Source organism: Rhinatrema bivittatum, chromosome 5 (genome assembly GCF_901001135.1).
Source record: "Rhinatrema bivittatum chromosome 5, aRhiBiv1.1, whole genome shotgun sequence".
Classification (NCBI taxonomy): domain Eukaryota; kingdom Metazoa; phylum Chordata; class Amphibia; order Gymnophiona; family Rhinatrematidae; genus Rhinatrema; species Rhinatrema bivittatum.
In genome coordinates this window covers 126,997,088-127,010,260 of record NC_042619.1, presented here as the reverse complement: position 1 = coordinate 127,010,260, position 13,173 = coordinate 126,997,088, and the positions used below count along the sequence as shown (strand labels likewise).

Genomic DNA, 13,173 nt, shown 5'->3' with positions numbered 1-13,173 from the left:
GCATAGAGACTCTGACTTGGCTCTGATCAACCAATCGTCCAAATATGGGGGAACTAGAATACCCTCCTTTCAAAGGAAAGCTGCCACCACCACCATCACCTTGGTGAAAGTCCGCGGAGCCATGGCGAGACCAAACGAAAGAGCCTGAAACTGAAAATATTGACCCAGAATCATGAAGTAGAGAAAACTGAGAGTCATGATGGATGGGAATATGAGATAAGCGTTCGTGAGATCCAAGGAAGCCAGGAATTCTCCTTTGCGTACAGCCACTATGACCGACTTGAGGGTTTCCAGCCTGAAATGTGGCACCTTGAGTTTTACATTGACCTTCTTTAAATCAAGTATCAGCCAAAACGAGTCCTCTTTTTTGGGGACCAGAAAATAAATGGAGCAGTGCTCCGGTGCAAACACTGTTTTTTTTTTTGTTGCTTTTTTTTCAATTAGCTTTAGTTAAAAATGAACAACCTGCCCTGAAAAATAGGCAAAAATAGCCAATTCTTGTAAAAAAGAATTGTAAAGAGCCTGCAGCCGCTTCAGTGGCCTCATGAAGGGAGGGATCTGGACAATCAGATTTACACCTCACGGATGCCCAGACCAAGCACACACAAGGGTACCAACCCCCGGCTCAACCGCCTCAGTTGGACAGGGAAGAACCCTAAGGATTCTAAAAAAATAAAAGAAACCCCCCAGGAGGAAGGCTCAAAAGAAAAAAATTAGCTGAAAAAAATTAGTCAACTGCAGAACTGCAGGATTAACAGCCTCTGCCATCTGCTGGAGACAGGGAAATACTGACGAACTGCAGGTGGCACGGTTGCTTAGATACGGTGTTGGCAAGGTATTTTCTGTCTCCATTTGCTGATAGGGGGAGATGAACCCAGGTGTTTGGACTGATCCGGGTACGTACAAGGAACTGGATTTATAAGGATTGGAGTGGGAGGTGCTTTCGAAAATTTCACACCTTAAAATCTCCTAAGGAATAAAATGTAAACATGAACAAAGAAAAGAGGAAATCTTTAAAAATTCTGTAGTATCAGCCAACTGAATTATCTACACACATATTTTAAAATACCCCTCACTCACACACTTTATGTCGGAATCTTTTCTGTGTTTCTACAGTTTGAATGTCAAGACTCCTATTTTCTGGGAATATCCACTTTAACAACTAAATTCACAAGAAGCCAAAAAACACTCGCCCAATAACTTACATACATAAAAAAGCAAAAGATGAGCAGTGTATATTATTCACACAGCATTAGTCTCGCTTGCAAAAAAATACATCACTCAATCACACAGAGAAGTAATATCTCTTTTAAAAGAAATTGGTAACATATGAGTAATTAATTGGATCTCGTATGAAACCATTCAAAGATATATTAGTTCTCTGTATAATTGCTTGCTAGTATTTTTGTGAGTGAGACTATTGCTGAGTGAATAATATACACTGCTCATCTTTTTTTTTTTTGTTTTGTTTTTTAATATCCACTTTGTGCCAGAAGAGGTGAAACAGTCAATGATATCAACTGTTCCCTATTTCTCACAAAAGGGAGGGACATGTTGACGTTACTGCTGTACAAAACAAATGCTCTGTGCATACACTTGGTGGGTTACACTTAGCAGAAAACAGCCTTCTGCTCTTAGGACTTGCTTGGAATAATCAAGAACAAAAATATCTACACAAATATATATTTTTACTATAAAGTCAAATACAAATTAACCCGATAAACCCAGCTCTCCTCATCTTGGAGATGTATGAACTTCTTCAAAAGAGGTTCATGAGCAATTTGTTGAACCTAGGAAAAAAATCAGATGAAGCTTTTTTTTTTTTTTAAAGCACCTCCCTCCCCAATATCTGCTCACACTCTCTTTAAGTCATCAGTCTCTTCCACTTCCCAGTCAGATTATTTCGCCCCACTTTCTACCTGTGTCGTCATTGTGCTTCCTCCGTTTGCATCCCCCTCCCAACCCATGTCTCCATTTTCTCTAGCCTCCCGCTCCCTCGAGTGCAGACCAGCTCTCTTTCCTCTACAACCGAGAGGATGACACAGTTGTGCCCATGCGGCAGCAGCTGAGCACCAATGAGGTCAGATCGGGTTAGATAAGCAGCAGCAGTGAAAGGAGGTGGTCAGTATGGTACAATGCCCGCTGGAGTGAGGGAGGAGAAAGAGGTTGCGGTGGAAGGGAAAAATGGTGGCAGAATTGGGGATCAGAAGAGAGGAAGAGAAGAAGGGCAGCAGAGGTGTGGGGAAAGAAAGCAGTGACACTAGGAGAGAGGCAAAAATTCTGTTGGATTTTACCCCAGATCCACAAGTAGGGTGGAGTGGTAAGGGGCAAAACAGATCAAATTCTCCAGCACATCTGATGAAAACCCAATCTTCCTGTTGAACTTGAATCAAGCTGAAATCTGCCCAGTTCCAGTTCCATGACAAAACGTTTGGACACCAGTCACTGCCTGGTGCTCAACTGCTGATATAACTGTAAGCTCACCACTTCTACCAATAGAGCTAATCAGCAGTAATACACAGCCTCTCACAGTTTAGCTCTGCATAATGCAAAATCCTAACCGGTGCAGAGAATGATTGACTGGAAGAGTGGCCTAATCGATGGAGACATTTCAACTACAAGCTTCCATCTGCTTTTCTCCATTTTCCCTTGTTTTTAATTTTTCAAAAAGACAAATAGTATGCTTATGGCACCAAAAGAGCTTTTGCATACACACACACTTCTATATGGATTTGGAAAGTTTTTTAAAGGCTTGTACCCACTTAGATAGTAAGCTCTTTTGGTCAGGGACTTATTGTACCTGAATTTTAACAGTGCAGTATGTCTCCTTAAGCATCATTTGCAAACACAGACTAAAAGTAAAAAAATAATTATTATTATTAAGTGCTCTTCTGAGGAGCTAAACCTGTCTTCTGGGACTCATTCATCCTTCTTTCACTATTTCTTACCTAGACTTTCTGCCTCTTTGAATTCGTCCTCCACTTCGGCATCTTCAGGCTGCTCTCTTTGCTTTTCAGTCACTGCCAACAATATCAATATTCTATATTAATAACAAATGCATTTACTGAGGGTCAACAAGGTAATCTAATACCTCTGCTTATTCAGGATATGAAAGATATTCTAAATCCAGTGACAGATCAATGATTCTAAAATTGGGTTTTAACAATTAATAACCACGATAATTAAGCATCGATACATGAATGCAGCAGCTTTGTTTTGCTTAAATGTAATGACTAAGTAATTCAAGTCACATTTGTTGATGCACACCATGCATGACTGAAAAGTTGCTTTTGAGGGCTTCATTTGTGATCTGCGAGTTCTAAAATGTGGATGGTCAGATCATCACCTTATTCAGTTTCATCTAAATAAATGTTTTCCCGTCGATAGCAGGGCTGAATTAGCCATGCTGTCATGGGATCTGTCAATCAGGCCCGGGAGGCGGAGCTTGTCAAAGCAGAGAACAGAGCTTTGCTCTCTGCGGCTGCGCGTGTGTTCCCGCGCAGGAAAGTAACGGAATCTCCTTAGTCTGTTTTTTCCGCGAGCGGGAACGCACGCGGCGCTGATCTACTCCTCAGTTTAAAAACAGATTTAAAATGTCAAAACCGGGTTTCAAACCCTGTCGTTGTGGTAAAATAATGTCGGTCACGGACGGACACGACCGATGTTACAAATGTCTCGGACCACATCACAATCGAGAGGATTGTGAGTTTTGCTCTAGGATGTCACCTAGAGCATTAAAACAAAGGGGCCTATAGGCTTCAGGAACTTTTTGCCTCACGAGAGCCGTCAGAGGCTCACTCATCGCCTGGCCCGTTAACGTCATCGGCTCCTTCAAAAAAGAAAACTTTCTCGTCTGATCCTAAATCCTCCACTCTAGGAGGTAAAGGAAAACCAAAAAGACAAAGGCCAATGGATTCTCAGAAATCCTCAGTGCCTATAGAGCCGCAACATACCTCATCGGAAAAGGAAACCTCGGCGCCGACGACTTCTGCGCCTACAGCGCCGTCTGCGCATGATATCATATCGGCGCCGAAGACAGAGTCTGTGCACAACCTGGCGCTTCCGGTGTAGGCCCCGACTGTGAAATACGTTGCATGCTTCCCCACAGGGGATATCCAACTATACTATCTATGGCCAAGAGCTTCAAGATTGCCCGTGGAATTAATAAATGTTCTTTATTCTGGAACACATGAAAGACCCCAATTTCAACACCAGTAATGGCCGGCCCGAGCCTTCTATGCGGGATTTGCCGTTGATGGGGGCATAAAGTTTAACTACATCTTAACCTGATCACCCCACGATCACCTTTTGGTATAACATTCTGGACCTAAAAGGAAGGAACCCGGTTACTATTAGCCCTCATAGGGGAACAAGTGGAGAAGAGAAGCCACTCGAGCGTAAGGAACCCTGCAACAAACTAATGCACTGAACTGGATTAAAGGCAACGGACTTGAAGTAATTAATCCTATGTCATGAATGGTCCTAGCCGAGGTGGGCCTTACATGTTGAAAGAACGCGGGGGCTCCAAGGTACTGGGTAATAGGTCCCTACAACCTTCGGATTTCTAAACATTGTTCACTTTCAAGGAGGCGGATTCTGGAACATTAAGGCGCGGCGTGGCGTCTACTCACAGACTTCACATGGCTCAGAACCTCCAAAGACGTGGGGGAGTTATTGTTCTAGTTCGTCAGGGACATAGGGGAGGGGAAGGGGGGGGGGGGCGGCTACGAGATGACTGGTAAAAAGCGGCATGGTACCCACAGGAGGGGTTTCTATTATTGGAAGGAGAGGTTTTATTCTGTACAAAGGAAGTTGAGTTTTGAAGTTGTGCATTATAATGTATATTCAAGAAAGAATAAGAAGGGGAAATACAAATGGTGTAAAGCTTTGGGAAAGAAGGTTAATAGAACCAGTGGGGTTGGGCTGGGGCCCCACTGCCAAATACAAAAGCTCATATATCCGGTCATGGAAAAAATAGCGGGGAAGCCATAACATGTCAGGGACAAAGATTTTTTCCTGGAATGTTAACGGGCTTAATTCACCAATTAAAAGGAAAAACGTTATGCAACATTTGCGGAGAAGTGGGGCCAATATAGCCTGCATTCAGGAGACTCACTTATCCGAGGTGGAGAGCTCAAAATTACGAGGAGAATGGGTTGGGACTTGCCACTACTCAGTGACACAGGGCCGAAAGGCGGGGCTTGCCATCCTCATCCACAAAAATCTAGATTTTAAGGTAACACAAACAATGTCAGACCCCGAAGGCCACTTTATCTTTATTAAGGGCCCGCTCCATGACCGGATAATCACTATATGTAATTTATATGCACCTAATGAGCATACGCCTTTCTTTTTCCTTAAAATATTTAATCTGTTAGTGCTCTACTCAGAAGGCAACCTGTTTGTTATGGGAGATTTTAATTGGGTAACAGACCTGTCAATGAATAAATGCCCGGCAGAACGTAGGGGGGAATGTCTCAAAGTTAAAGGCCCCAATCTTTTATGCCAGAAGCTGGATTTGAAGGATGTGTGTAGAGTGCTTCACCCGGAAGAAAGGAACTATACCCATGTGTCTAGAGCTTGTTGCGTCCGGTCGCAGACGGCTGCGCCCTCTCTGCCTTACCTCTTTTCTACCTCTCCTCTGGGAAAAATGGCTGCCTCCGCTGCTGTTTGCCGACCTCTCCGGCGTCCCCGGACCGGCATGGGCGATTGCGTTCGCCATGTTTTCTCCTGAGGCCTCCTAGGGTGCGCGCGCCACCCACTCCTTTGAATGCTTCATGGCAGGAACCTCGGAGGTGGCCCCACTGAGTACCCTCCGGGTACTTAGCCTCCACTCACCAACATTGCTACGAGTTAGCAAGGATTACGGTCCAGCTAATTCTGACCGCTACTAAGCTGCCTGCTTGGAACACCTCCTCCTACCCTCCAGGGTAATTTGCTGATTCCTGGAAGCTCTGGGTAGTCGCTCCTCGAGGGCCCTTCTGCTTCTATCCACCCTTCGGGGTTTGCTTTGCTCTAACTACCCAGGACACCCGCTCTTCAGGGGTCTTGTCTGTTCTTTCTCCAGGTGCCCTGCTGGAAGGACTTAGGTACTCACTCCTTGAGGGCCTACTCTCTCTTGGGTATCCTGCATCACGGACCTCTGCTCCTTCACCTTGCTCGTATACTACAGAGGAAGTTACAGCCTTGACTACAGCTACCAACCCTGTGAGTTCCTCAACTCTTCAGACTCTCTTTCTGCTTCACCCCACCAGATTCTCAGCGTACTCCGCTTGCGGACCACTACCGGATCTGTCTACATCAGCCATACTACTGGGACCGGGTTCTCGGGTTACCCCGCTCCGCGGACCACTACCGGACCTACGTCTCTCAGCAGGGTGAGAGCTATTCGACACCTGAATATCCCGTGTCAGGTCGGAACTCATTACAGAGGTACTCAGAGTCAACAAGCACTGTCCGCTCCTCGGACAGCACCGTTGCTGTACAATAAAGCTTCTTTCTTCTGTGTCCGCTTACTCCAGAGTTCAGCCTATCGCTGTGGTTCCCCATGGGCCCCTCCCTGTGGGAGGAGTCATCACCACAATGACCAAGGGTCCACAACCAATCCTCAAACACAACAGAGCTCACGCCACTTTATCCCATATAGACTATATTCCGGCGTACGAAGCTTCCTTTTTTCTTATTAAAACTGTAGATATTGGCCAACAGGTGATCTCAGACCACGCCCTGATCTGGCTGGAATTCTTCCCTAAAATGGAGCAGGACTAAGCCCAATTTTGGAGATTCCCTAGTTATCTCAGTTCTGATCCTGACTTTTGTAAATTTTTAACAAGTTGATGGAAGGAATTTATTGCCCATGATAAGTCCCATATGGATACACCACAGCTCTTCTGGGAAACCGGTAAAGCAGTTATGCGTGGTGAAATCATAGCTTTTGTAAGTACACGAAAGAAACGTTTAAATAGTATGATATTACAGCTAGAATCCAAGGTCCGATTAGCTAAAAACCTTTTAATACAGACACCTTCGGCTGAGAACAGAAGCATGTTCTTCATAGCGCTAGAAAGTTTAAATTCCCTATTACAGACCCGGGCACAACAATCATTGCAGGCCTCGGAATTTAACATTTTTAAGTTTGGAAATAAGGTGGGCAAATTCCTTGCCAAAACCATTCAGGTGGCAAAGGGAAATACGGTGATCACTAACATGACCACCCAGAAGGGGGAAACAGTATCTACTAAAGAGGAAATTTGTGAGGTCTTTAGAAAGTTTTATGGCTCCCTCTACACTGATGATGCGCCCGGTGGCCAAATAGAGGAGGATCTTTTTTTCAAGATCTACCTCTTCCCATGCTCACTGAAGCACAACTTACATTCTTGAACAGACCAATCCAAGAAATAGAGGTATCCAATGTTATTTTGGGGGCCAATTCGGGTAAGTCACCAGGCCCAGACGGGATGTCTTATGATTTTTATAAAATCTTACGAGCAGGGTTAACAAAGCATCTTACAGATTTCTTTAAAAGTGCTATCACCGAGGGTGAATTTCCAAAAAGCTTTTACACGGCCCATATTACTATTCTAGCCAAATCGACAATTGTATCGTTTTCTAGATCTGCAAGCAGTATTCAACTTACCATCACAAAACTTTTACGCCTACTTGCAGATTCAACACTTTCTTGAGGCATCAGGGCTCCCATTTCAGGAGCCCACTGAATCCTTAACACTCTGCAAGATCATCCTGGAGGTCCCACTGAATGATTTGAGACCCTCCATAGCATTCATTCATAAAACACTCAACAATACTATCCCTGACAATGCTTTAAGGGCTTTGTATCAAAGATGGGAGGCGTGGCCTGAGTTTCACCTTTCATTTCAAAATTTTAAACAATGCTTTCTAACCATACCAAAGACCTCAGACAATGTTCTTCTCAGGGAGACCCAATTGAAATTTCTATGGCAATTTTATTGGACCCCCAGCAAGGCCTTTAGGGCTTCCTAATCTTTAACTGATCAATGTCCAAAATGTGATGGCTCCCCGGGAGAATACTATCATATGTTCTGGACATGTTCACACAGCCAATCTTTTGGCACCAATTATGCGATAAAGCACATGGCATTACGGGGCTAGTACTACGTTATGACCGAGGCACGTGGCTTTTTGGTGGGAGCACTTTAGATGATATCGATCAATCAGAGACAATCCAGTTTTTGGTATTGAAAATGGGCCTCATTGGAAAGAAGGTAATTTTAAGCCAATGGCTATCACAAACTCCACCTTCAGAAGAACACTGGTTTCAAAAAATGATTCGCTTGTTTATGCTAGAGTACCTTTCTGCAAAGTAGAAGTCCAGCAAAAACTATTAGATGATGGCAACATGGAGACCTGTTATGGCCTACTTATCCCCCACCATAAAGGACAATCTAAAACTGCAGGGAGGGGGAGGGAGGAGGGGAGGGAGGGAGACTTTTGGGTGGGGGCTAGAATTAAAAGGGAAAAAAATTATGTGATATTTCATGGTACAGGTCGTACCTGTTAGATAATGTTTTTGCTTCACTGTTTTCTACTTTGGATCTTAGTTTAATACTATCCCAACATGGTACTTAGTTGACATAAGCTGTTAATTGCAAGACTACCATTGCCATGAAGAATGAAGTGATATACTGTTAAAGATTTCTGTATACTGTATGGTTTGCTTACTTTCGGCTGGAGTTGATAATGTAATTGATATGAAGTCTCCAATAAACATGATAAATAAATAAAAAAAAGGTTTGGACAAGTTCTGGGTTGAAAAGTCCATAAACCATTATTAAAGTGGACTTGGAACAAGCTACTGCTTATGCCTAGTATACGCTTCATGGAATTATTTACCTTTTGGGATCCTGTTAGATACTAGTGACCTGGATTGGCTACTGTTGCAAATAGGATACTGAGCTTAATGGACCTTTGGTCTATTCCAGTATGGCAAATCTAATGTTATGTTCTTATTCAAGAGTATCAGAAAGTTTCCCCATAAGTTTCCCCATAAGATTGGTAGCTTGGCAAGTTTACTAAAGTATACACTGAAATTGCCTCCTCTTATTAAAGATCCCATGGCCCTACCGAAAATTTGTTCAACCAGTTGGTGATAGAACTTTCCCTGTTCAACACTGGGGGCATATAAATTCACCATAGTAACCCTGGAACCACCCATTATAGCATTAACAATCAAATATCTACCTTCCATATCTTTATATATATAATTCACCACAGTATTTGTTTTCCTAAATAGTATACCCACCCCATAGCATCTCCCCATCACTTGATCAAAATCTTTATGTGACAGCAATCTCTCATCTCTTTTACGAAGATGAGTTTCTTTCATCACCCGCAATCAGAACATTCTCCCTTTTTCCCCAAAAGTGGATCCAACCTCCCCACCTCTGTATTTACCAGCCCACCAAACATCCCCCTATCCCCCCTCCCAAACCCCTCTTCCCTCCCCCCACCCTTGTGACATACCCCTCCATTCCCTTGCTCCCTACACTTCCAGCAAGAAACCTACTGAGGGAAAGATACTCACAGACCAGACATCTCCCCTCTCCACGAACCTCCCATCCGTAACTGAGAATAATACAAATATCATGAAGATCAAAACACCCCACGAAATTTAACAAACTCAAACCCTACCCCCATCCCCTTTGTATACATCCCACTTTTCCTTTTATTAATTTGTTTTTTACTACTAATTTCCTTACGTTCACCCTCACACACTGCGTATTCAGACCCCCCCCCGAGTTATAAAAACTTGGGCCCGTAAATAACTCAGTCTGTTATGTGCAGGTAACTCCCAAACGAGTCTGTCCAAAATACAGATCCTGAAGCAACAGACATTTCCATCAGCTCGCATGCCATTTCTCCTCTTCGTTGGGACCCTCTGCCACTTAGAGGTTTGCCCACAATTGCAAGCAGGGATTCCCGCTCCCTTCCACTCATTCTCCAGCAAACATGAATTTTACGGGCTTTCAGTAGATCTGCTTTCTGCAGGGCCTCCCTGTGCCTCCATAGGAAAATTAGTTCTTACCTGTTAATTTTCATTCCTGTAGTACCACGGATCAGTCCAGACTGTAGTACCACAGATCAGTCCAGACTGTGGGTTGAGCCTCCTTTCCAGCAGGTGGAGACAGACTAAAACTGAAAGGATATCCTATATGAGGACAGAGCCTATCCTGTGACCCTTCAGTATAACCATTGTCAAAGCAGAAAAATAAAAAACCAAAATAGGATCAAGCAAGCAACCATAAAGCTCAATGGAGCAACTGTAGAACAATGTAAGAAACATGGTATAACTATACGCTCTTGCATAGACTTGGTACTTGAACAATCAAGGCTTCCGGTGTAATTGCTCAGTATTCTTGCACAAAAAAGAAGTAGCAGAATCTGCGAATCTACAAGAAAACAAGCTTCGAGAGGACAGAAAGAAAGACAAACAGGGAAGGGCGTCTGGACTGATCCGTGGTACTATAGGAACGAAAATTAACAGGTAAAAACTAATTTTCCTTTCCCTGTACGTACCCAGATCAGTCCAGACTGTGGGATGTACCAAAGCTTCCCTAAACTGGGTGAGACCGAGACAGCTCCGCTTGAAGCACTTGCCGCCCAAAAGAACCAAAAACCAGAGCTTGCACATCCAGACGGTTGTGTTGAGCAAAAGTATGCAAGGACGTCCAAGTGGCGGCCCTGCAAATCTCCTGCGGAGAGACCGATTGACTCTCCGCCCAGGAAGTAGCTTGGGAGCGCAGTGAATGAGCCTTAAGGCCCTTGGGAACCGCCCGACCTTGGCAAAGATAGGCCGAGGAAATCGCTTCCTTCAACCACTGCGCAATAGTGGTCTTAGAAGCCTGCTTACCCCAATTGGGCCCACTCCAGAGGACAAAAAGATGGTCCGAGACCCGAAAGCCATTGGTAACCTGGAGATAGCGAAGAAGAACTCGTTTGGCATCTAGCTTACGGAGATCGCCCCCAGCCATACCTACAATCTCCTCTGGGGAAAACGCAGGGAGTTCTACCGACTGGTTGACATGAAAAGTAGAAACAACCTTTGGTAAGAAAGAAGGGATCATCTTGAGGGATACGTTTGAATCGGAAAAGCACAGAAAAGGTTCCCGACAGGACAACGCTTGGATCTCGAAGATCCGGCAAGTGGAGGAGATAGACACGAGAAAGACAGTCTTGAGCGTAAGATCCTTCAACGTAGCGAGACTGAGAGGTTTGAACAGAGCCGCAGAGGGCCCGAAGGACCAGGTTAATACTCCACGACAGGCAAGTTGGCCGAGAAGGCGGCCGTAGGTGCTTGACGCTCTTCAAGAACCGAATCATGTCCGGGTGCCCTGCTAAGGGATGGCCATCTACCTGACCCAGGAGAGAGCCGAGAGCTGAGACTTGCACGTGCAGAGAATTAAAGGAAAGACCCTTGGAAAGACCTTTCTGAAGAAAAGAAAGGACCAATGAGACCGGGGCGGAGCGTGCTGAGACACCCGACTCCACACAAACAGATTCAAAAACCTTCCAGATATGCACGTAAGCGATCGAAGTTGACTGCTTTCGGGCCCGCAGCAAGATGGATATGACCTCCTCCTTGTAGCCCTTACGCCTCAGGTGTCGCCGTTCAAAAGCTAGGCCGCTAGACAGAAGCGATCGGCCTGGTCGAAAAATACAGGCCCCTGCCGAAGAAGCCAAGGAAGGTGGCTTAACAGCAGAGGTCCGTCCGTCGCTAGGGTGACGAGGTCCACGAACCACGGCCTGCGTGGCCACTCGGGTGCTACCAGAACCACGGGTCCCCGGTGAGAACTTTCCCCACCAGGGGCCACGGGGGGAACACATACAGAAGGATGTCCGCCGGCCAAGAGAGAACTAGAGCATCCATGCCCTCCGAGCCATGCTGAAGAACCGATTTGCCTTGGCATTGCGGAGGGTCGCCATGAGGTCTAGGTGGGGGGGACCCCACTTGTCGACGATCAGATCCATAGCCGCGTCTGAGAGTTCCCACTCCCCCGGATTGAGCGATTGACGACTGAGAAAATTGGCCTGAACATTCTCCTTGCCCGCGATGTGGGAGGCCGCCAGACACTGCAGATGTCGCTCGGCCCAGGCAAAGAGACGACTGGTTTCTAGAGCCACCAGCGGACTGCGGGTGCCCCCTTGACGATTGATGTAAGCCACGGTGGTGGAGTTGTCGGACACGGATGAGGGGGAGAAACTCCTGAAGAGCCAAGAACACCGCCCGAGTCTCCAATCGGTTGATGTGCCAGCGAGACTGAGCTGTTGACCAGATCCCTTGGGTGGACTGGGAAAGACAGACCACACCCCAGCCCGAGAGACTGGCATCCATGGTTACTATCGTCCACTGTGGGGCTTGGAGAGGCATTCCCTGTAGAAAATGAGGAAGGGAAAGCCACCACTACAAGTCGGCGACTGTAAAGTCCAAGAACGGGAGGACTATGTGAAACTGATCTGACACCGGCTGCCAACGGGATAGCAAAGCCCAGGGGACTAGGTCGATGGTGTACGCCATGGATCCCAAGACCTGTAGGTAGTCCCAGGCCGTCAGAAAAGGAAGCGAGATCAGATTCTGAATCTGGTCGATCAACTTGAGAGCCCTCGCACGCGGCAAGAAGATCAACTTGAGAGCCCTCACACGCGTGTCGAAGTGGGCTCTCAGGAACTCTAACTCCTGGGAGGGCTGAAGGTTGCTCTTGGAGAAATTCACTATCCACCCGAGAGACGCGAGAAGAGCTAACACGCGATCCACCGCCTGCCGACAAAGAGCCTCTGACTTGGCCCGCACGAGCCAGTCGTCCAGGTAGGGGTGAATAAGAATTCCCTCCCTGCGAAGAGCTGCACCACCACCACCATGACCTTGGTGAAGATGCGAGGCACGGTCGCGAGGCTGAAGGGAAGCGCCCGAAACTGGAAATCCCGATTGAGGACATGGAAGCGAAGATACTTCTGGTAATCGCGGTGATTTGGAACATGGAAGTATGCCTCTGTCAGATCGAGCGAGGCGAGTAACTCTCCGGGGCAAACCGCTGCAATGACCGCTCGCAGGGTTTCCATGTGGAAATGCGGGATCTTGAGAGCCCGGTTGACTCTTTTGAGGTCTAAGATCGGACAAAAATACCCGTCCTTCTTGGG

General features: G+C 46.0%; 1 protein-coding gene across 3 annotated transcripts in view; it reads right to left on the bottom strand.

Annotated features, from left to right (window-relative positions):
* Positions 1-13,173, bottom strand: part of ERICH6B (glutamate rich 6B) — a 353,852-nt gene that overhangs the window by 236,481 nt on the left and 104,198 nt on the right. For all 3 annotated transcript variants that reach the window (XM_029602897.1, XM_029602896.1, XM_029602895.1), the window contains one exon: positions 2,949-3,020. In XM_029602897.1, coding sequence (XP_029458757.1) covers positions 2,949-3,020 — 72 coding nt within the window. The remainder of the gene's footprint in view (positions 1-2,948; positions 3,021-13,173) is intronic.